Below are 23,770 nucleotides of genomic sequence, written 5' to 3' on the forward strand. Positions count from 1 at the left end.
AGGAGGTGGGATGAAGTTAGCAGGTAGGAGATGGAGGTGCGGCTTGGGGTGGGAGGAAGGGATGGGTGAGAGGAAGAACAGGTTAGGGAGGCAGAGACAGGTTGGACTGGTTTTGGGATGCAGTGGGTGGAGGGGAAGAGCTGAGCTGGTTGTGTGGTGCAGTGGGGGGAGGGGACGAACTGGGCTGGTTTAGGGATGCGGTGGGGGAAGGGGAGATTTTGAAGCTGGTGAAGTCCACATTGATACCATTGGGCTGCAGGGTTCCCAAGCGGAATAGATGAACAGACTCTTTTTTACATATTTGGAAACAAGACAGAAATCCACGTTGTCATGGTAAAAACATTGACAGGGAAGGAACAATTCTTTTCATTATGACTAAGAATGATCAAACTAATGCTTGCAACAAAGTGAATAAAAGGTTCAGCAAAAGGCTTTCATAGCAGACAGCATCATTTTAATGAGTATTTACATTTTATTGTTAGGAGTAATAATTTAATCAAATGACACACTACTATTTTCTGTTAATGAGTTATTATTTCAAAGTGTACAGCAAACTGTATTTCATTTAGTTTTACATTTCACTCTGGCAGCTAATTTTCCCAAAAGTTAAATACTTTATTGTAGCTTTTATTCCATCTCCCTTGCTCAAATTTGTGGAGCATTTTTGTGCTGAAGTGCAACAGGATGGAAGTGTTGAAACAACTTGGGATATTCAGAACAGATACTTGTCTGTGAAATTCCATTAAAGTCATCCAGTAATTGCTTAAGTAAAGAATGATTAAATGTTTGGCCAATACTAGAATTTTGGGCTCGGATCTAGCTTATTTTGTGAGGGTGATAACCTCCCCCTTTTTCTGTTTGTGGTAAGAGTCCCTCATAAAATGTGTTTGAAGTCCCAATTTTGCCCCACAGCATAAAACATCATTTGGTTTGCATCAAAGTTAAATTGATAATCTCACAGTCAGAAAGTACATGAATGACAGCTGTGCAACATGAAAATATTATATTGTTACAGCCAGATGTATTTTTATCAAATAATGCTTAAAACAAGAGGAGATTTCACTTACCTTCCTGTCTTTCTGTTGGTGCTGCAGGAATTCTTGATGGTAGCACTTTGTAACAAAACTGACAAAGGTAATCCATCCAAAATAAATGTAAAAATGGCTGTAAACCTGGGCAATCCAAAGCATTGTCAGGAGTCTGTCATTAATTCTTAATACCGACTTTGCAGAGCACAAAATAAAACCAAAAAGAATACATAGCCCACTCCTGAGATATGAAACTTTGAGGTATTGATATTTTGTCCTTCTCTTGGCCTATTAAATCAACTTATATCGAATTTTGCTTCAATATATTGAAGGCAAACTAGAGTATATCGCATTTGATGTTACTCTCAGCTATGACATTGACCTGCTCCTGTCCTAGTCACTGTCTCTTGGACATTCCAGTCGGCTGCTCCAGCAGTCTACGTTGTGTTGTAAAACCTGATCTATTTTGCATGGTAAAACAAAAATCTGCACTTTTCAACTTGAGCTTACAACTAAGCTTACTTGGTAAAATTAAGGGTTTGTTAACAAGTTACACAGACTAGAAAAAAAAATCCGCACATCTATTTATATTGCACCTTCAATGGAGTAAAACATCCCAAATTGATCCACACAAGCATTATTGAATACAATTTGATGATAAGCCACATTAGGAGATATAAGGGCAGATGGCAATTGATTGATCAAGGAGATAGGTATTAAAGAACATTGTAAAGAAGGAAGGATAAAAGAGGACCTGAGATGTTTAAGGAAAAAAAAGATTGGAGCCTTAACTACTGTGAAGACATGAGTGCTAATTGTAAAGTTATTAAGATCAGGGATGCACAAGAGATCAGAATTGGAGAAATGTTGGGCTCACAGAGGGTTGTCGTTCAGAAGATTACAGAGGTCGTAGAGTTATGATGGGGAAGGTCAAGACCAGGGAGGGAAACAAGGATAAGAATTTCAGAGTTAAGACACATCTTATTAGATACAAGTATAGATCAATGAGCATTTGACTGAGGGACAGATGATATTTGTGTACGTACAACAGAACTTTGAATGACTGAGGTTCACAAAAGTCAGTAAGTGGGAAGCTCAGCTTGAAGAACTTAAAATCATCAAGTCTAGAAATAACGATGAGGGTTATGAAAAGATGACCTGAAACAAGTGCAGAGTCAGGCAGTGAGAGATAAGTTACAGAGATAGTAGGAACTGCTGATGCTGGAGAATCTGAGATAGCACGGTGTGAAGCTGGATGAACACAGCAGGCCAAGTAACATCTGAAGAAGGGTCTCGACCTGAAATGACAAATTTTCCTGCTCCTCTGATGCTGCTTGGCCTGTTGTGTTCATCCAGCTTCACACCATGTTATCTCAGTGAAAAATAAGGTTTTAGATTTGGGAAGCACCCAATCACCTTCAGGGAAGACGAGTGACAAAGAGCCTATATTGTCATTTAAGGTTGTTTCTTAAGACTATTACAAAGCAAGATTTTGGATATAATACCTTAGCCAGACAGACAGATAGGAAAAGTCCACAAGCTATCACAATTGAAAACATTTCACTGATACCAGAGGATGAACAAATAGTTGGCACTAAGCATGTTGATATTAGTAACAGAGATAATGGGAACTGCAGATGCTGGAGATTCCAAGATAACAAAATGTGAGGCTGGATGAACACAGCAGGCCAAGCAGCATCTCAGGAGCACAAAAGCTGACGTTTCGGGCCTAGACCCTTCATCAGAGAGGGGGATGGGGGGAGGGAACTGGAATAAATAGGGAGAGAGGGGGAGGCGGACCGAAGATGGAGAGTAAAGAAGATAGGTGGAGAGGGTGTAGGTGGGGAGGTAGGGAGGGGATAGGTCAGTCCAGGGAAGACGGACAGGTCAAGGAGGTGGGATGAGGTTAGTAGGTAGCTGGGGGTGCGGCTTGGGGTGGGAGGAAGGGATGGGTGAGAGGAAGAACCGGTTAGGGAGGCAGAGACAGGTTGGACTGGTTTTGGGATGCAGTGGGTGGGGGGGAAGAGCTGGGCTGGTTGTGTGGTGCAGTGGGGGGAGGGGACGAACTGGGCTGGTTTAGGGATACAGTAGGGGAAAGGGAGATTTTGAAACTGGTGAAGTACTTACGATTTTTGGTGTCCAGTAAAGCTGAGTGGAACTGGGTGTTCAGTCTGTGGATCCTGCGGAGGATAAAAAACAGCAGGGGTCCTTTGCAGGTCTGGGAGAGGGAGGCTCTGAGCTGGGGCAGGCTGGATTGCAGTGCCTGGAGGTGCCGGCGCATGGCTGCAAGTGTCTGTTTCAGGACTCGCAGGGAGAACCGCTTCTGAAGGGTCTGAATGTTCTGGGTGTAGAGGTGGTCACGGTTGGGGCCAAATTGGGAAGGCTGAAATGTGGACTGTAGTCCCTTGGGGATGATCTGGACACTCTCATCCGCCTAGCTGAACTCGTCCTCACACTCAACAACTTCTCTTTTGACTCCTCCCACTTCCTACAGACTAAGGGGGTGGCCATGGGCACCCGCATGGGCCCCAGCTATGCCTGCCTCTTTGTAGGTTACGTGGAACAGTCCCTCTTCCGCACCTACACAGGTCCCAAACCCCACCTCTTCCTCCGGTACATTGATGACTGTATCGGCGCCGCCTCTTGCTCCCCAGAGGAGCTCGAACAGTTCATCCACTTCACCAACACCTTCCACCCCAACCTTCAGTTCACCTGGGCCATCTCCAGCACATCCCTCACCTTCCTGGACCTCTCAGTCTCCATCTCAGGCAACCAGCTTGTAACTGATGTCCATTTCAAGCCCACCGACTCCCACAGCTACCTAGAATACACCTCCTCCCACCCACCCTCCTGCAAAAATTCCATCCCCTATTCCCAATTCCTCCGCCTCCGCCGCATCTGCTCCCACGATAAGACATTCCACTCCCGCACATCCCAGATGTCCAAGTTCTTTAAGGACTGCAACTTTCCCCCCACGGTGATTGAGAACGCCCTTGACCGCGTCTCCCGCATTTCCCGCGACACATCCCTCACACCCCGCCCCCGCCACAACCGCCCCAAGAGGATCCCCCTCGTTCTCACACACCACCCTACCAACCTCCGGATACAACGCATTATCCTCCGACACTTCCGCCATTTACAATCCGACCCCACCACCCAAGGCATTTTTCCATCCCCTCCCCTGTCTGCTTTCCGGAGAGACCACTCTCTCCGTGACTCCCTTGTTCGCTCCACACTGCCCTCCAACCCCACCACACCCGACACCTTCCCCTGCAACCGCAGGAAATGCTACACTTGTCCCCACACCTCCTCCCTCACCCCCATCCCAGGCCCCAAGATGACATTCCACATTAAGCAGAGGTTCACCTGCACATCTGCCAATGTGGTATACTGCATCCACTGTACCCGGTGCGGCTTCCTCTACATTGGGGAAACCAAGCGGAGGCTTGGGGACCGCTTTGCAGAACACCTCCGCTCAGTTCGCAACAAACAACTGCACCTCCCAGTCGCAAACCATTTCCACTCCCCCTCCCATTCTCTTGATGACATGTCCATCATGGGCCTCCTGCACTGCCACAATGATGCCACCCGAAGGTTGCAGGAACAGCAACTCATATTCCGCCTGGGAACCCTGCAGCCATATGGTATCAATGTGGACTTCACCAGTTTCAAAATCTCCCCTTCCCCTACTGCATCCCTAAACCAGCCCAGTTTGTCCCCTCCCCCCACTGCACCACACAACCAGCCCAGCTCTTCCCCCCCACCCACTGCATCCCAAAACCAGTCCAACCTGTCTCTGCCTCCCTAACCGGTTCTTCCTCTCACCCATCCCTTCCTCCCACCCCAAGCCGCACCCCCAGCTACCTACTAACCTCATCCCACCTCCTTGACCTGTCCGTCTTCCCTGGACTGACCTATCCCCTCCCTACCTCCCCACCTACACCCTCTCCACCTATCTTCTTTACTCTCCATCTTCGGTCCGCCTCCCCCTCTCTCCCTATTTATTCCAGTTCCCTCCCCCCATCCCCCTCTCTGATGAAGGGTCTAGGCCCGAAACGTCAGCTTTTGTGCTCCTGAGATGCTGCTTGGCCTGCTGTGTTCATCCAGCCTCACATTTTGTTATCTTGATATTAGTAACTTGTGATAGCAGCATTTCCGCTGTCCAGCCAAAATGCTGAGAACTCTTATTCCAGTCTTCCTGCATTTTCCTTTGTCCATCGACTCGCTGAGGATGAGGATTACCCTATCTCCAAGTACATGTTAACATAGTTTATTTATTAATCACTTGTTTGAATTTTTCCCAACAATAAATACAGAATGGGTAGCCAAGGTGCTTGGATGATCATCCCCACACCCTATCCTCCATCTAGCTGAATGTCAGCATTTGGATTATCACTGTGCGTGAGGTTGTATAATGACCTTAGTCCAAACCCTTGCATAAAGGAATACATGGAGCCACAGGACTCCCTAAGGTCAAGTCAGGAATACCTGTGGAGCCTAGTGATTGCAGATCTGGTAGTACCATCTCTTACTTTTACCTCCATCTTGCCCTGGTCTCCAATGGCTTAGAATTGCATATCCATTTCCAGAGAGAAAAAATTCCTGATGTTCCAATTAATGTGATGTAAGTTCTGTACTATCCTAAAAAAAAATTTCTTTAAGGTCATTATGTTCTTACAGGAAATGCCAGGAAAACTGTTTAGCACTTAATTCATTGGACTTTTTTTGAAGAGAGATGAGACAGAGCTCTCACCTGCTCTCCACCTGGCAGGCAAGAGCCTCTTCGCCTCCATTAAATACTGCCTGTGTTTCCAGATGTTGTCTCAAAGGGACAACATAGACGAGTAATAGGAAAAGGAAGGAGGCAAGAATGGATCCTTAGGAGAGGGACACAGAGGGGAACACCAGAGTTACCAATGTAAGACCATGAAGAGAGGCCATTAGAAGTCACTCCCTGGCTAAATTAAAGCGCATGTGATTGGAATAGTGTACTGACACAGACAGGAAACAAACAACAGGAATAAATAGATGTTTTCCTGAGTGGAAGGAGGGGGAGGACATGGAATAGACCACAGCTATTCACAATATGTATTACCAAATGTAGTATTTCCAAGTCTTCAGAAAACACAAAGCTGGATGGGAGGGAAGCTTCGAGGAGGATGCATAGATGCTTCAGTATGATTTGGACAAGTTGCCTGAGTAGGCAGAGCCTACAGCAAGGCCGCAGCTGCACCAGACTATGAAGAAGGCAAATTTTATGCTGGCCATCATAGCAAGGGAATTTGAGCGCAGAAGCATGGATATCTGGTTGCAATTGTATAGTGCCTAGGAAAAGTCACACCTGAAGCATTGTGTGTATTTTTGGTCTCCTTTTCAGAGAAAAGATGTTTCGCTGTGGACGTGCAACACAGGTTTTCCAGACTGATTTTTGGGAAGGCAGAATAAAAAGTAAAAGAACTGCAGATGCTGTAAATCAGGAACAACAACAGAAGTTGCTGAAAAAGCTCAGCAGGTCTTGCAGCATCTGTGAAAATAAGAGTTAATGTTTCATGTGCAGTGTTCTGAGGAAGAGTCACCGGACCTGAAACGTTAATTCTGATTTCTTTCTTGATAGATGCTGCCAGACCTGCTGAGCTTTTCCAGCAACTTTTGGTTTTGTTTTGCGAAGGCCGGAATGACATAGGAAGAGAGACTACACCGGTTGGGATTGTATTCACTGGGGTCTAGAAGAATGATGGGCTATCTCATAGACACCTATAAAATTCTAACAGAACTAGACACGGTGACCACAGGAAGTTGGTTCCCAAAGACTGGGGAGTCCAGAACAAGGGATGACAGTCTAAGGATATGAGGTAAGCTGTTTAGGACAAGATGAGGAGAAATTTCTTCATCAGAGTGTGTCAGCCTGTGGAATTTTCTGCCACAGCAAGTCGTTGAGGCAAAATATTAGGATGTTTTTAAAGAGTTCAATGTAGCTAGCCACAGGTGAGGTGGCCGAAGACTGGAGGTTGACCATCATTGTGAGAAAGGTGTTAAGGAAAAGCCAGAGAACTATATACTGGTGAGCCTGGGATTGGTGGTAGGCAAGCTGTTGGAGACAATCCTGAGGGTCAAGATTCACAGGTATTTGGAAAGGCAAGGACTGATTAGGGATAATCAACATGGCTTTGTGCATGGAAATCGTGTCCCACTAACTCGATTGAGTATTTTGAAGACGTAACAAAGAGGATTGATGAAGGCAGAGCAGTGGATGTGATCTATATGGACTTCTGTCAGACCTTCAACAAGATTCCGCATGGTAGACTGTTTGCAAGGTTAGATCATATGGAAAAGAGGGAGAACTAGCTACTTGGATACAGAACTGGCTCAAAGGTAGAAGACAGAGGCTGGTAGTGGAGGGTTGCTTTACAGACTGAAGGCCTATGACCAGCGGTGTGCCACAAGGATTGGTGCTGGGCCCACTGAACAAAGAACAAAGAAAATTACAGCACAGGAACAGGCCCTTCGGCCCTCCAAGCCTGCGCTGATCGAGATCCTCTGTCTAACCTGTCATCTATTTTCTAAGGATCTGTGTCTATTTGCTCCCTGCATTTCATCGTTTATATAAATGATTTGGATGTGAATATAAGAGGTCACTAATTTTTCAGACAGCACCAAAACTGAAGGCGTAGTGAACAGCAAAGGTTATCTCAGAGGTCAACAAGATCTTGATCAGATGGGCCAATGGCTGAAGAGTGCCGGTTGGAGGTTAATTTATGTGATAAATGTGAGGTGCTGCATTTTAGAAAGGCAAATCAGGGCAGGAGTTATACACTTAACGGTAAGGTCCTGGGAAGTGTTGCTGAACAAAGATACCTTGGAGTGTGGGTTCATAGTCCCTTGAAAGTGGAGTCACAGCTAGATAGGACAGTGAAGAAAGTGTTTGGTATGTGTTCCTTCATTGGTCAGTGCATTGACTACAGGAGTTGGGAGGTCATGTGGCTGTACTGGACATTGGTTAGGCCACTGTTAGAATACTGCTTGCAATTCCGGTCTCCCTCCTACAGGCAGGAATGTTGTGAAACTTGAAAGGGTTCAGAAAAGATTTACAAGGATGTTGCCAATGTTAGAGTGTTTAAGCTGTAGTGTGAGGCTGAATAGACTGGGACTGTTTTCCCTGGAGTGTGAGATGCTAAGGGGTGACCTTATAGAGGTTGATAAAATCACGAGGGACGTTGATAGAGTATGTAGACAAGGTCTTTTCCCCAGATTGGGGGAGTCCAAAACTAGACGACGGAGATTTAATGTGAGAGGAGAATAATTTAAAGTGGATTTAGGGGCAACATTTTCACACAGAAAGTGATGCATGTGTAGAAAGAACTGTTAAAGGAAGTGCTGGAGGCTGGTACAATTACAACATTTAAAAGGCATTTGGATGAGTATATGAATAGGAAGGGTTTAGAAAGATAGGGCCCAATGCTGGCAAATTGAACTAGATTTATTTAGGAAATCTGGTCGGCGTGGACAAGTTGGACTGAAGGGTCTGTTTCCATGCTGTACAACACAATGACTTTATGTCTCTCGTTTCTGGGGTTAAAGGGATCAAAGGATATGGGGGGATGGTAGAACATGAATGTTAGATGATCAGCCATGATCATATTGAATGGCAGGGCAGGCAGGGAGAACTAGATGCCTTACATCTGCTCCTATTTTCTATGTTTCAATGTTTATAATTTGACCAATGAGAATGGAATTAGGCCAGAGCAGTCCCATGCAGTAGACAAGGCCAGAGAGGTGATGATATGGTGAACAGTATCAAAGACTGAAGAGAGGTCAGGAAAGATAATGTATGATAATCAAACATTGACATGTCATATGTGATTCTGTTAAGAGACATTTCAGTGCTGTGATAGACTTAGATGCTTGATTGGAGGGGTTGAAACATTTTCTTCCAGGAAAGATGGATATGTATTTGGGAGATACAACACATTGAAAAGGAACTGGAGAGCAAAGGAAGGTTGAAGATGCAATAGTGTATGTATGGACAGAGGAGTCAAGAGTTTTTTAGTGGAAAGGGATAAATCTTGCAGATTTCAAGGGGACATGCAGTAGCTGAGGCTAAAGAAACATTCAACTAATTGGCTGACGTGGGAACCAGGAAGGGAAGCTGGATGGTCAACAGTCAGGTGGGAATCTTTTTGTTTTACTTGTTAAGGGACGAAGATGTCATTAGCTGGGCACCTCTTTATTGCTTATCTCTGATTGCCCTGAAGGCAGTTAACAGTCAATCACATTATTGTGGACCTAGCGTCACATGTAGATCAGCCCAGTGGCAAATTTCCTTCCCTTAACATCATTAATGAAACAGGTGGGTGTTTAGAGCAATCAACAATCATGTTGCCACATTCGACATTTTTATTGAATCCAGTTATTACTATTAGGCATAAGGACATTTGAATCCATGTCCCAGAACATTAACTGAGTCAGGGAGTCTACAGCACGGAAACAGACCCTTCAGTCGAACTCGTCCATGCACATCAGGTTGACGAAACTGAACTAATCCAGTTTTCCTGTATTTGTCCCATATTCCTCCAAACCTTTCCTATTCATGTGTTTGTTCAAATGTGTTTTTTTTAAATGATAGAATTATACCCACCTCAACCACTCCCCCGACTGCTCGTTCCTTATATGCATCACCCTTTGCCTGTCAGGTCCATTTTAAATCTATCCCTTCTCAGGGTTCTTGATTACTGATCCTACATCTTTTTATTTAAAGACATAAAAAGCTCATCACGTACTTCAAATCAACAAGAACTCTTTTAAATTTATAATTAATTTTAATTTAAGCCAACATGTTATGACACACCTCCACAGTAGGTGGGACTTGAAGCTGGACCTCCGAGTCCAAAGGTAGGAAACTACTGGTGACCACAAGAGCCCTAACTTTGAGCTGTATATCTATAACAAAGATATTTTTAATCAACCTACTCTCGCATGTTATTGTACATTTCTAGAGCTGGATATGCTCATCATCTTGTCATGTATTTGTGGTGGTGCAAATTATAGATATTTTTAATCTGATATGTAATGAAACACTTCTGGAGCAGATGGGATTTGAACCTGGGTGTCCTGGCTCAGAGGTGGAGACACTGCTACCATGTCACAAGAGCCCCTTAGAGTAATATTGACCCCTGGGGAACAGCGCTATCAGTATTTTCCAATCAACCTACTCAGAGATGTTATTACTCACCTCTGGAACCGGTGCCCCAGTAAATGTCCAGCACCTAAATACAAGTAGCAACCAATTACTATAAAATTAATAATGGACAAAGAAAAACTGAACAGATTATGCTAAACATCAAACAATCAATTCAGGACATAGTAGAAATTATCCCAGGTTAGTGACAGTTTTGCTAGTTCCATCCAGGACAGCCATAGGAACAGTACAATTAGTTCCAGTTTCCCCTGATGGAGGGGAGTCATGTGCCATGTGGTAACGTCCCTGACTCAGAAGGCCTAGGTTCAACTCCCACTCTCCAGAAGTGTGTCCTAACATGTCTGAATAGGTTGGCTAACCATACCTATAAAGTTTTGAAGTACCAATGATATTTCTTAAGTGTGGTAGATTAGATTCCCTACAGTGTAGAGACAGGCCCTTTGGCCCAACAAGTCCACACTGTCCCTTGGAGCATCCAAGACCCATCCCCCTATAACCCACACACCCTTGAACACTATGGACAATTTACCATGGCCAATCCACCTAGCCCGCACATCTTTGGGCTGTGGGAGGAAACCAGAGCACCTGGAGGAAACCCTTGCAGACACGGGGAGAATGTGCAACCTCCACACAGACAGTTACCCAACGCTGGAATCGAGCCCAGGCCCCTGACACTGTGAGGCTGCAATGCTAACCAATGAGCCACCATGCCGCCCCATGGTGTTATTTGTGGTGTTATTAGTATTGTTCAACAAGAGCTGGAATGAGGTGTGAGTGAAATTTGATTCAATGCAGGATGCAGGCAGCAGTGTCTCAAATAAGCTAAAGTCTCAACCATTTAGAAACAGGAGAAAGAGCAGCAAAAATTCTGTAAATAGCCTCTGTGTCATTGAGCTAGACAGACAAATACAGTTGACAATGGCATGTTTCATGCATGAGTTGCGTCAAGTGTAGCATATTGGTATTTGCTGTCTAAGTGCATTTTCAAATATTGGCATTTGTTTGAGGTACCGAAAGCTAGGATCTAGATACCGGAAAATTGAGTCTGTACAAAGATGGGAAAGAAAGGGGACAATATAATGAAAAATAATTAAACATATTATATATTGATTTTTTTTTAACTTTCTCAGCCTCTAGCAAAGTTGAAACATCTGACATACTTGGATATGTCAAAGAATAGAATAGAAACGATTGAGTCAGATATTTCTGGATGCGAAGGCCTGGAGGACCTCCTGCTTTCATCCAATCTGCTGCAACAGCTGCCTGACACCATAGGTAGGAACAATGTTACCATTTTCTTTTTATTAATTTAACCATGACTGTTATCCTAAAATAAAAGAGAAAGAATAAAGAATGACTAATAATGCAGATACAATTTATAGTTCAAAATATTGGTGGATGATTTTGAAAGGACGTTAAGTAATATAAGACTTTGTGCTTGTAAGTTATGGCAAAATGGCATGAACTAACTGAGGTATGTATTTTTAGTAGTGCAGCTTGAATTGAAGGGCAGAATTTAATGCCCACCCATCAGGTGACTTGAGGTGAGGCTATTTAACTGAGTGAGGAGGAGTTCCTGCCCAGTGCCAATGGGGACTGAATGCACACTTAAGAGCTTCATCGTGCAGCTGCCTTTGTTCAGCCAGCAATGAGTAGGCAAGTCATCCTGTCAGAAGCAAAATGTCCTGAGAAGGGTGTGATCGAGGAATCCAGCATTGGGAAGAAGGAGCTTGCTAACAGCCAGCCCTCCCATAGGTACCTGAATCCAAAAGTACCCTGTCCTCAATCAGCTGCGATCTGGATCCATCAGTAACCTAGATTTTTCACTGGCAGTTATCATTGCCTCGCCCAGTGGGATTTCTACTTCTATGGTCCTTGAATCCAGGAAAGGCCCACCACTGTCCATTTAAGTGCTCTAAGAATAACTTAATTCCTTCCTTGAATGAAGTGGTGGAGGGCCTCTGCTCTCTCTCCATTTGGCAGTCCTGCATTAAATATTGCTCAAAGAGTGCACTAAAGCAATCCCTGAAGGTTCACCTAGTGGCTCAGCAAATAAATACACATAGATTAGTAAAAGGCAAAAAGAGTCATAGAGTCATTTGGCATGGAAACAGTCCCTTTGGTCCGACTTGTCCACTCCAAACGGACATCCTAATGTGATCCAGTCCCATTTGCCAACATTTGGCCTGTACCCCTCTAATCCTTTCTTGTTCGCATACCCATCTAGATGCTTTTCAAATGTTGTAATTGTACCCACCTCCACCTCTTTCTTTAGCAGCTCATTCCGTGCATGCACCACCTTCTGCAAAAAGAAATTATCACTCAAGTCCCTTTTAAATCTTTCTCCTCTCACTTTAGACCTATGGCCTCTAGTTTTGGACTCCCAAACCCGAGGAAAAAGACCTTGGCTATTCACCCTATCCATGCTAATCGTGATTTTATAAACCTCTTTAAAGTCACCTTTCAAATTCCACTCCAGGAAAAGCAGCCCCAGCCTCCCTACAATTCAAACGCTCCAGTCCTGGCAACATCCTTAAAATCTTTCCTGCAACTTCTCAGGTTTAACAACATCCTTCCTATAAAAGGGTAACCAGAATTGTGCGCAGTATTTCAAAAGTGGTCTCACCCGTGTCCTGTACAACTGCAACATGACATCCCAACTCCTATACTCATTGTTCTGTCCAATGAAAGCAAGTGCATCAAACACTTTCGTCATCACCCTGTCTACCTGCAACTCCATTTTCAGGGAACCATGCACCTGCACCTCTAGGTCTCAGTTTGGCAACAGATTTGTTCTCTGACCATGTTAAGGTGGTTTCAAGTTGAATATCACTGAAGCAGCTGCAACTGTCAACACACAACTCATCATTAGGGACAAGAAAATCAGTCCGAGTTCTAGGGGATAGGTTAGATTCAGGAGGATATTACAATGTTAGAGATAGAGCTTATCCCAGAGGGTTCAAGGACAGAATCTATTTAGTTCAACTTAAAAAATAATAAAGGTACAATGACATTGTTTGAAATATTCTACAGGTCACCAACTAGTGGTTATGATTTAGAAGTTTTTCCATTCTTACTTCAATAGAATGATGGTGACTGGACTGGAGAATTGGAAATATTCAAAACACTCTTACTCAAAGAGAGCCGTAATATAAGGAATAGGAACAGGAGTGGGTCAGTCAGCTATTCAAGCCTGCCCCACAATTCAGCATGATCATGGCTGATCTGCCTCAGGCCTCAACTCTTCTTTCATACAAGCTTGCCATAGCCCTCAAGTCTCTTTTATATCAAGTATTTTCTGACCTCATCTTTTGACGTTTTCAGTGATCTAGCCTCCACAATTTTCTGGGATAGAGAATTCAAGGTATTCAGTACTGTCTGAGAGAATAAATTTCTTTGCATCTCAGTTTCAAATGAATGTTCCCTTATTTTGTAACAATGACCCCCTGTTTAAGATTCGCCCACTAGTGAAAATATCTTCTCAACACCTATCCTGTCAGGCCCCTCAATCTTCTACATTTGAGAGATCACTCTTCATTCATCTATTAAAGCCCTTCTTTTAATCTATTCTTGATAAGTCAACCCCTTCATTCCAGGAAGCCTTGTGAATCTCTTTTGAACTGCCTCCAATACCAATATATCCTTTCCTAAATATAGGAACTAAAACTGTACATGGTACTCCAGATGTGGCCTCAGCCCTACCCTGTACGGTTGTAACAAGACTTCCTTATTTTTAAACTCCAACCTGCTAGCAATAAAGGCCAAAATTCCATTTGTTATTTCAATTACTAGCTGCACCTGCATGGTAACTTGTGTTTCATAGAACATAGAACAATACAGCGCAGAACAAGCTCTTTGGCCCTCTATGTTGCACCAACCTGTGAACTAATCTAAGCCCCTCCCCCTACACTATTCCATCATCATCCATGTGCTTATCCAAGGACTGTTTAAATGCCCCTAATGTGGCGGAGTTAACTACATTGGCAGGCAGGGCGTTCCACGCCCTTACCACTCTCTGAATAAAGAAGCTGCCTCTGACATCTGTCTTAAATCTATCACCCCTCAATTTGTAGCTATGTCCCCTTGTACAAGCTGAAGTCATCATCCTCGGGAAAAGACTCTCACTGTCCACCCTATCTAATCCTCTGATCATCTTGTATGTCTCTATTAAATCCCCTCTCAGCCTCCTTCTTTCCAGTGAGAACAGACCCAAGTCCCTCAGCCTTTCTTCATAGGGCCTGCGCTCCAGACCTGGCAACATCCTGGTAAATCTCCTCTGCACCTTTTCCAATGCTTCCACATCCTTCCTGTAATGGGGTGACCAGAGCTGCACGCAATATTCCAAATGCGGCCGCACCAGCGTTTTGTACAGTTGCAGCATTACAACACGGCTACGGAACTCAAACCCTCTACCAATAAAACCTAACTCACCGTAAGCCTTCTTACTAGCACTATCAACCTGGGTGGCAACTTTCAGGGATCTATGTACATGGACACCAAGATCCCTCTGCACATCCACACTATCAAGAATCTTTCCATTGACCCAGTATTCTGCCTTCCTATTATTCTTCCCAAAGTGAATCACCTCACATTTATCCACATTGACCTCCATTTGCCATTTTTCAGCCCAATTCTGCAGTTTATCCAAGTCTCCCTGCAACCTGCAACATTCTTCCACACTGTCCACCACTCCACCGACTTTAGTGTCATCTGCAAACTTACTAACCCATCCACCTATGCCTGCGTCCAAGTCGTTTATAAAAATGACAAACAGCAGTGGTCCCAAAACAGATCCTTGAGGCACACCACTGACTCCAGGCTGAATATTTTCCATCAACCACCACATGTTGCCTTCTTACAGAAAGCCAGTTTCTAATCCAATCCAGTTCTAATTCCAAGCCAGTTGCTAAATCTCCCTCAATCCCGTGCCTCTGTATTTTCTTCAATAGCCTACCATATGGAACCTTATCAAAGGCTTTACTGAAGTCCATGTACACCACGTCAACTGCCCTTCCCTAATCCACATGCTTGGTCACCTTCTCAAAAAACTCAATGAGGTTTGTGAGACACAACCTGCCATTGACGAACCCATGCTGACTATCTCCAGTCAAATTTCATGCACAAAAACACCCAGGTACCTCTGTGATGCACTTTCTATTCAAATAGTATTCAGGCTTTTGTTTCTTCCTACTAGAGTGCACAACTTTCCTATATTAAATTCCAGCTGTCAGGATTTTGCTTACCCGCTCGTCCTGTCTATAACGCTTTCAGATTCTGAATGCCTTCATCACAACACACCATCCAATCTATTTTTGCATTCTTAGTAAATTTGGATTCATTGCACACTGCCCAGTCTAACAATCGAGGCTGTTGACTGCTCTTTGTGGTACTCCACTATTTGTCTTTCTAACATATAAAAGACCCATTAAAACTTACTGTCTGCCTTCTGCATTAACCAATCCTCAATCCATGCTGATACATTACCCACAGTACAGTGACCTACTGGCTTGTGCAACCATCTTTTATGTGGCACTTTATCAAATGCCTTCAGATAAGGCCAGCAATTGCAAACCAGGGAAGATTTTAGAAATGATGATTCAGACCAAACTTAATAGACATTTAAGAAACTTAAATTAATTATAGAAAACCAGCGCAATTTATTATGTGTAAATTGTATGTAACTAACTTGCTTACATTTTTAGATGTGAATGATATGGATTTCCAAAAGATATTTCACAAAGCAGCACACATAACGGACTCAATAGTATAGTTAGAGCTTATGGAATAATGGGACAGTAGCAGCATGGAAATGAAATTCGTAAGTGATGGGCATCTGAGATTAATGGTTAACAAATGTTTTTCAAACGAGATAAAGCTTACAATGGAGTTCCCTAGGAGAAAGTGTTAAGGCCCTTGTTCCTCTTGATAAAAATTAATGACTGAGATATCAGTGAAGTTTGAAGTTTTGTGAGCTGTAAAGATGAAAATGCAAAATGTTATAAGGTGGCAGGTAAATCATTGCACCCTTTTTTCTTTGTTTAATATTATTTTACCAGAAAGAGACAACATTGAGTACAAATCAATATGACGTGCAGGAAGAGTAGATATGCACAAATCATTGAAGGGGACAGTACTCCTTCAGAAATGGCATAAGGGAACCAAAATTTTTAGAGGGACATTGAGCACAAAGAAAGGAAATCATGATAAACCTGCATTAAACATTGGTTTGGCTCAAATGGAGAATTGCATCCAGTTCTGAGCACTGCACTATATGAAGAATATAAAGGAATTAGAGCAGGTGCAACAAAATTTCACAAGGTTATGGCTTCAGGATGTGAAATTTCAGTTATGCTAAAAGACTGTGGAAACTATGGCTAAATCATGAGAGGTCTGGCCAGAGTAGATAAAGAGAAATTCTTCCCACTGGTGGAAGAGTCTGTAACCCAAGGACACTCATCTAAGGTGATTGTCGAAAGAAACAAGCGTTCAGTGATGAAAACTCTTTTTACCTAATGAATGGTTAAATTCAGAATGCATTGGCTAAGACGGAGGTAGATTCAGTCATTGTCTCTGGAAAATGATCCAATTATGTTCAAAGTGGAAGAGAGTTTGCAGAGGCACAAAGGGCCAAATGGCTTCCTTCTGAGGTGAGAGTATTCTACAGTTCCAGTCTAAAATATAAATTGGTCGGGAGGTGCTCTAACTGAAAGGAAACATTTATTAAAACAGTGCCATCTGTTGGTTTCATACCACTTTTGTAAGCAAGGATTATGAGATGCTTTTGCACTATTTTCAGGGCTGATTCACATTCAGTCTTGCATTGGTGTTGCTGCATTGAGATAGCATGCAGAGCACATAGACAATCTTTCAACTCTTTGCATGCACATACATAGTTTTGCTGCAGGGACCATTTTATTGCTGATACAAAAGATATATTGTCATACACAAATATTGCCCATCAGGCATTATCCCAATATTACCTACTTGTCTGCTGTATCCTCGTGGACTTACACTGATGACATTGGGGCTGTTTGAGACACAGGGCAGAATCTAAAACAGGCCTAAGCATGTGTGATAAAATCAGATAATAGGACAAAGAGATGGTCTTGCTCCTTTTTAGATATTTTCTAATTAACCTGTTCAAAAATGTTATTATACACTGCTGGAGCTGATAGGACTTGAATCCAGGCCTCCGGGTTCAAAGGTAGGGGCACTACCACTGCACTACAAAAGCCCTGCTTGATCCATCTTTTATGCTTTTCAGAAGCAGCGTGGTGAGATTCTGGTCAGTGATAATGGGAACTGCAGATGCTGGAGAATCCAAGATAATAAAATGTGAGGCTGGATGAACACAGCAGGCCAAGCAGCATCTCAGGAGCACAAAAGCTGACGCTTCGGGCCTAGACCCTTCATCAGAAAAGGGGGATGGGGAGAGGGTTGTGAAATAAATAAGGAGAGGGGGGAGGCGGACCAAAGATGGATAGAGGGAAAGATAGGTGGAGAGGAGAGTATAGGTGGGGTGGTAGGGAGGGGATAGGTCAGTCCGAGTAGGACGGACAGGTCAAGGAGGTGGGATGAGGTTAGTAGGTAGGAAATGGAGGTGCGGCTTGAGGTGGGAGGAGGGGATAGGTGAGAAGAATAATAGGTTAGGGAGGCGGGGACCAGCTGGGCTGGTTTTGGGATGCAATGGGGGGAGGGGACGAGCTGGGCTGGTTTTGGGATGCAGTGGGGGTAGGGGAGATTTTGAAGTCCACATTGATACCATTGGGCTGCAAGGTTCCCAAGCGGAATTTGAGTTGCTGTTCCTGAAACCTTCGGGTGGCATCATTATGGCACTGCAGGAGGCCCAGCATGGACATGTCGTCTAAGGAATGGGAGGGGGAGTTAAAATGGTTTGCGACTGGGAGGTGCAGTTGTTTGTTCTGAACCAAGTGGAGGTGTTCTGCAAAGCGGTCCCCAAGCCTCCTCTTGGTTTCACCAATGTAGAGGAAGCCACAATGGGTACAGTTGAACATCTGCATAATGGGTGCAGGTGAACATCTGCTTAATATGGAAAGTAATCTTGGGGCCTGGAATGGGGGTGAGGGAGGAGGTGTGGGGGCAAGTGTAGGAAGGGTCACTGAACCTGAAATGTTAACTCTGATTTCTCTCTATAGATGCTGCCAGACCTGCTGAGTTTTTCTAGCAATTTTTGTTTGTGTTGGCAATATTCTTGTTAGCAGGGACAAGATGCTAATTTACAGAAATTAGTGTTTATTAAATGCCATGTTAACACATCAACTCAACTTATTTAAAAGGCAGATTTCCATTTTACCAACATTGACAAACAAGCTTGATGTTGGGAAAACTCAACAAAGAAACAAGGGTGGGTACCTAGTGGATTCAGCTCACTGCCTGCTCCAAATAGACCTCATACTGGACACTGGGCAGCAGCATCTCAGGACACAAGTCACAGACACCAGCCGCACACTCCTTCCTCCACAGACATTGGATTGGCAACCACCAACCTGCCATGATCATCCTAGCTCATGTCTATTGCTCACTTACAGTGTGGTCAGAAACATAAGACTTGCATTGCAAGCCACACCAGGAACTTGCATTGAAAGGCTACAGTGGGGACGCTTTACACATGGACACACCCCTGTATCTGGACCTAAGTGCATCTTAGGGCTGTGCACTTTTTCTCTTAGCACTCACTTACTTAGGGCCTATCTACATGTTGTCAACATCTCTGCCCTGCCTTCCCATGCCAGTTAGCACAGTCATTGAAACAGGCACCTGGCCTTACTGCTAAGAAATCCTCCATCTAGAAGGTGCACATCTTAGTGTATTGGCGGTGTGCTAAGTCATTTGCACTCTACTTGTACCCTGTGTGCCACAGCTTGTGAGGCAAGCGAAGTGTATCTGGAGCAAGCAGGCAGTTGTTTATCAAAATTTGAGGTAAATAAGCCAGAATGAAATTTATAGAGGCAAGTACACATTAAGTCAATACTTCCCAAACCAGTCCAGGAAATGGGCCATGGTCAGGTGCCCAGTTTTATCCTGAGACAACAATGCTTCAGATTTGGTTTTAGCAGTAAGACAAAAGTTTATTATGCATAAGAAATGAAAATCAAAGTAAACCAAATTGTTTACAAATAACTCAAGTTTAAAGAGTGGAAAACACACTGTTACAATCCTGTTAATTAATCCTAACAGCACTCCTTTACAACACTTCAACAACTTAGACAATTCCCTTCAATCTTAAACACAGAGTTTGACTTAACTATGGCTTTAATTCCCAGTTTGAAGAATCTGATTGCCTTTACTTGAGCATTCATACAACTGAGCATTGATTTTTCTCAGCTTCAAATAACCCGTCAGGGTTTTACTTAATTACCCAAGGGAAGGCGATGGCCTAGTAGTATTATCACTGGACTGTTAATCCAGAGACCCAGGTAATGTTCCAAGGACCCAGGTTTGAATCCTGCCATGACAGATGGTGGAATTTGAATTCAGTAAAAGTCAGGAATTAACAGTCTAACAATGACCATGAATCCATTGTTGATTGTTGGATAAACCCATTTGGTTCACTAATGTCCTTTAGGGAAGGAAACTCCCATCCTTATCTGGTCTGGTCGACATGTGACTCCAGATCCACGGCAATGTGGTTGACTTTTAACTGCCCTCTGGGCAATTAGGGATGGGCAATAAATGCTGTCTAGCCATCCCGTGAATGAATAAAGAAACTTCTGAAACTTTCACATTCCTTACATTGAGATACTCTACTTCTCCATAATTTTAAACTATCACCCTTTCTCGGAAACAGCTATTTTACACACCCAGTTTTAGCAAGACTTCCATAAAAACTACCAAACTAAAACCAATTTTTTTTCAAGCAACGGGTGTTTCTACCGATTAAAAAACCTCTTCTGAATTGAAAGTCTAATGCACAACCATTTACTTTGTTTGCTCGTTAAACTCTCCCAATGTCAACAAATTCCCATTAGCCTCCAACACTTCTCTCAGAATTTTTTTCAAAGAAGTAACCATGACTGTACAAATTAATTATTAAATCCCTTCAGACACACAATGCAAATCCTACATGCCACTAGTTCAAATTCAAGCTCAAAAGAAAGTGACATTAAAATATAGATAAATCATAGAGTTTACATGACAAGTATGTGAGGAGTCTCAAATACCACCAGACATTGTGCAGTACTCAATGAACATTCTCACTTCTAAGTTTATGATGGAGGGAAGGACATTTGAAGGTCTGTTGAGCACTGGAAATGACCTACACTCTTTTTATGATGCTAATGTTTCTCCAGATGAGAAAACATCAAAGGCAATACCTGCCATGTCTCCAACACTTAATAGTAAGTGTCCTGTGATTTGTTTCAACAGTGATGCGCAAAAATACTTAAGAACAAGTATCTCAAATCTTGTTATTAATGCTCATCCTAAGAATTGGAACTTCAAGATAGCTTTTAAAGAAATGATTAAATATGTTTTATGCTCTTATTTGAGAGCATGCCAAGCACTCTGGAAAATCTGATAGCAACAATGAAAGAGACCATTAACCACATCTGTGCAATAATCTTTGTGCAGTAGAAAGCTTATCAGAGAACAAGGACAACAGCTTCAACTGCAGATCCTCCTGCAATGGAACTGAATATTTGACAAAGGCCATAGAGAAAAAGTTCCACTGTGTAGCTGCCCTTCTTGCTTATTCCAACATGCAATGTAAAACGGCAATGTAAGATCCAAACATCTTGCTTTGCTTTATGAGTGATATAATTTTTGTGTATTTATGGATTATGAATGTATAAAAATACATATACACACACAATTCAAAAATATGTATTAGGTGTGTGTTTATATATACATATAGATAAAATTGATTATGAATTTGGTAGAAAGCGCAATTAAGTACATAAACACTTAATAATTTGCCGGTCACAAGTTACTGATTTATTGTTTCTTCTACCCACAAGGAATATTGAAAAAACTTACAACGTTGAAGGTGGATGACAACCAGCTTAATGTTTTACCCAATGCAATTGGAGGGTAAGTGGATAAGAACAAAATCAGGCTCTGTTGTGGTGCCCTGGGGCAAATGTCTTCCTAATGCTCAATAAAATCAGAATACTGCAGATGTTTGAAATCTGAAATAAAAACAGAACATGCTGTAAATTACCAGCAGGTCTAAAAGCATCTGTAGAAAGAGAATGGGTTAATAATTGAAGACAAATTTGATTCTTCAACAGGACTTCTTCAGCCCAGTTCCAAAGAGTAATTTTTCACTCAATGTTTACATTTTTACCACAAGCTGCCAGACTGGCTGAGTATTTCCAGCACTTTCTGTATTACTAATTTCCAATGTTTTTAAGATGATCTGCCAGGTATGAATGCTTGGGTATGATATTGAGCATTCAAAATGGCTAGGCTTCCATATTCCAAGTTTTCTTTTGCAACATCAATATTGTAAACAATTAGGGTAAACAATTGTATACCAAATTCTTCAGATTTGTTCTCTTGTGAAATGAAAACATTGACTTAAATTCAACGGAAGTAAATTAAATATATTTTTTGTCTGATATAGTTAAGCAAGGTTTACTCCAACTTGGTTAAACTGGTGAAAGGATCACAGAATTGCAAGTTCAAATTACATATGATGCAATTCATGTTTTTTGATATTTCTTAATTGCTTCTTCAAAAAGAATTGCAGTTGAAGCTAACCTGACCCACAAACTGTCCATGCTGCCAGGGTCTATATATCAATGCTGGACTTCCACTGATCATTTGTGGAACTTTGGGGAGGCTATAAGAACCAGCAGTTTTTGGGTCACAAGGACATTAATTGGTATGTCTTAAAACCTTTTAAACTTTTAAACATTCACAGCAGAACTAAATGTTGATCCCCAATCTACCTAGTAAATATTTAGCAGTGTTTTAAGTTATTTTCAGTTACTCAGAGGTGGTAGATTAGATGCTTTAATGCACTTATGTTTTTCTGCCTTTAAATCCTTTTTCAAATGTATTAGCGAAACCACAAGCTGAAAACAATTCTTAAAATTGACAAAAATATTTTCAAACCAAGATTTTTTGTTTAAATTATGGTCTCAACATTGGCCTACGTACGCTAATTCATGTAAGATTTTGTGTGAAGCTACATGCAAATGCACTTGAACAGAATCTTGAGAAGAAAAATATACTACATTCAACTTGGATTGCCACTTGTTCCCAAGACAAAAACACTAACCTATTGCATGCACCAATGATTGGATTTTGTAGCCAACATTAGACTGCAAGAGGCGTTTATGTTTTCCTCTCTATTGCAGTCTTTCTGTCTTGGAGGAGTTTGACTGTAGTTGTAATGAACTTGAGTCCCTTCCTCACACCATTGGATATCTACATAACCTCCGAACCTTTGCAGCTGATGAAAACTTCTTAACAGAACTGCCCAGAGAGGTGAGTTGCCTTTTATAACTGTACAACTTCAATAAATAATTATTACGTTTGTATTCAATTAGAAATAACCTTTGAGAAATGAATCCTGGTTTCTGTTTTCAGAAGTAGGACAAGAATGCTAAACTAAAATAAAATTAATAAGAAACTGTGATTAAATTATTTTGGTGAAAAATGCTCAATAAAGGCAGTGATTTGTTTACTTTCCTGCCATTAGCCAGGGCACTTAACAGAAATTTCAGACTCATATCCTATCTAAGTCGAATTGTTATTCCATAACTGCTGAAGTATTTTATATTAATGTTATACTTTGATGCTTAATCTGTTAGATAATCAAAGCTGAATTACGTTAACACTTCAACACTTCCTTCTGTCAACTCTTATTCTCACTCGCTCTTCTCCAATACCTAAAATCTTGGGAACTCTACCTCATTTAGTCTCCCTGCAAACTTTGGGCTTTGAAAAAAATACCAAGCTGGATATTACAATATTATTATTAATAATGCTGATAGCAATATTGTCAGCCTTAGCTAAATTTGTAGCACTGTTGCCTCTGTTATCCTGAGATTCTAGGTTGAAGACCTATCTGAGGCCTTGAGCACAGTATCAAGGTTGATACTTCAAAGTGGTGCTGAAAGAAACCTACACTGTTGTCAGAGCCATCCGTAAATGAGATGTTGAATAAAAACCCAACCTGACAGCTCAGGTGGACATAAAAGTTGACATGGAACTACTTCAAAGAAAAAATGGAGTTAAACCTAGTGTGGTCAATATAAGCAATCAATCAAGATCACAAAAGAAGCTGATGGTGCTTATTGTGTAAATTTGCTGCTACATTTCATACTTTACAACATGTGATAACACTTCAAAAGTACCTCATTGGTTATAAAGTCCTTTAGGGATGTCTGGTGCAGGAAAAGTACTATGTAAATCTAAGTATTTCTTTCTCTTTACATTTCTCTTGATCTATCTAATCTAAAAAGTCACAGATTGAGAGATAGGTTAAGTGAGTAGTCAGAAATTTGGTTGATGGAGGATAATGTGGGAAAATGTGATTTTGTCTACTTTGACAGAAAGAATAGAAAGGCAGTATACT

General features: G+C 42.2%; 1 protein-coding gene across 17 annotated transcripts in view; it reads left to right on the plus strand.

Moving 5' to 3' along the window:
- lrrc7 (leucine rich repeat containing 7) overlaps window positions 1-23,770 on the plus strand; it is a 617,590-nt gene that overhangs the window by 463,425 nt on the left and 130,395 nt on the right. For all 17 annotated transcript variants that reach the window (XM_048539168.2, XM_048539169.2, XM_059647884.1 and 14 more), the window contains 3 exons: window positions 11,355-11,499; window positions 21,201-21,273; window positions 22,548-22,677. In XM_048539168.2, coding sequence (XP_048395125.1) covers window positions 11,355-11,499; window positions 21,201-21,273; window positions 22,548-22,677 — 348 coding nt within the window. The remainder of the gene's footprint in view (window positions 1-11,354; window positions 11,500-21,200; window positions 21,274-22,547; window positions 22,678-23,770) is intronic.

The sequence above is a fragment of the Stegostoma tigrinum genome, chromosome 8 (genome assembly GCF_030684315.1).
Source record: "Stegostoma tigrinum isolate sSteTig4 chromosome 8, sSteTig4.hap1, whole genome shotgun sequence".
NCBI classification, from domain to species: domain Eukaryota; kingdom Metazoa; phylum Chordata; class Chondrichthyes; order Orectolobiformes; family Stegostomatidae; genus Stegostoma; species Stegostoma tigrinum.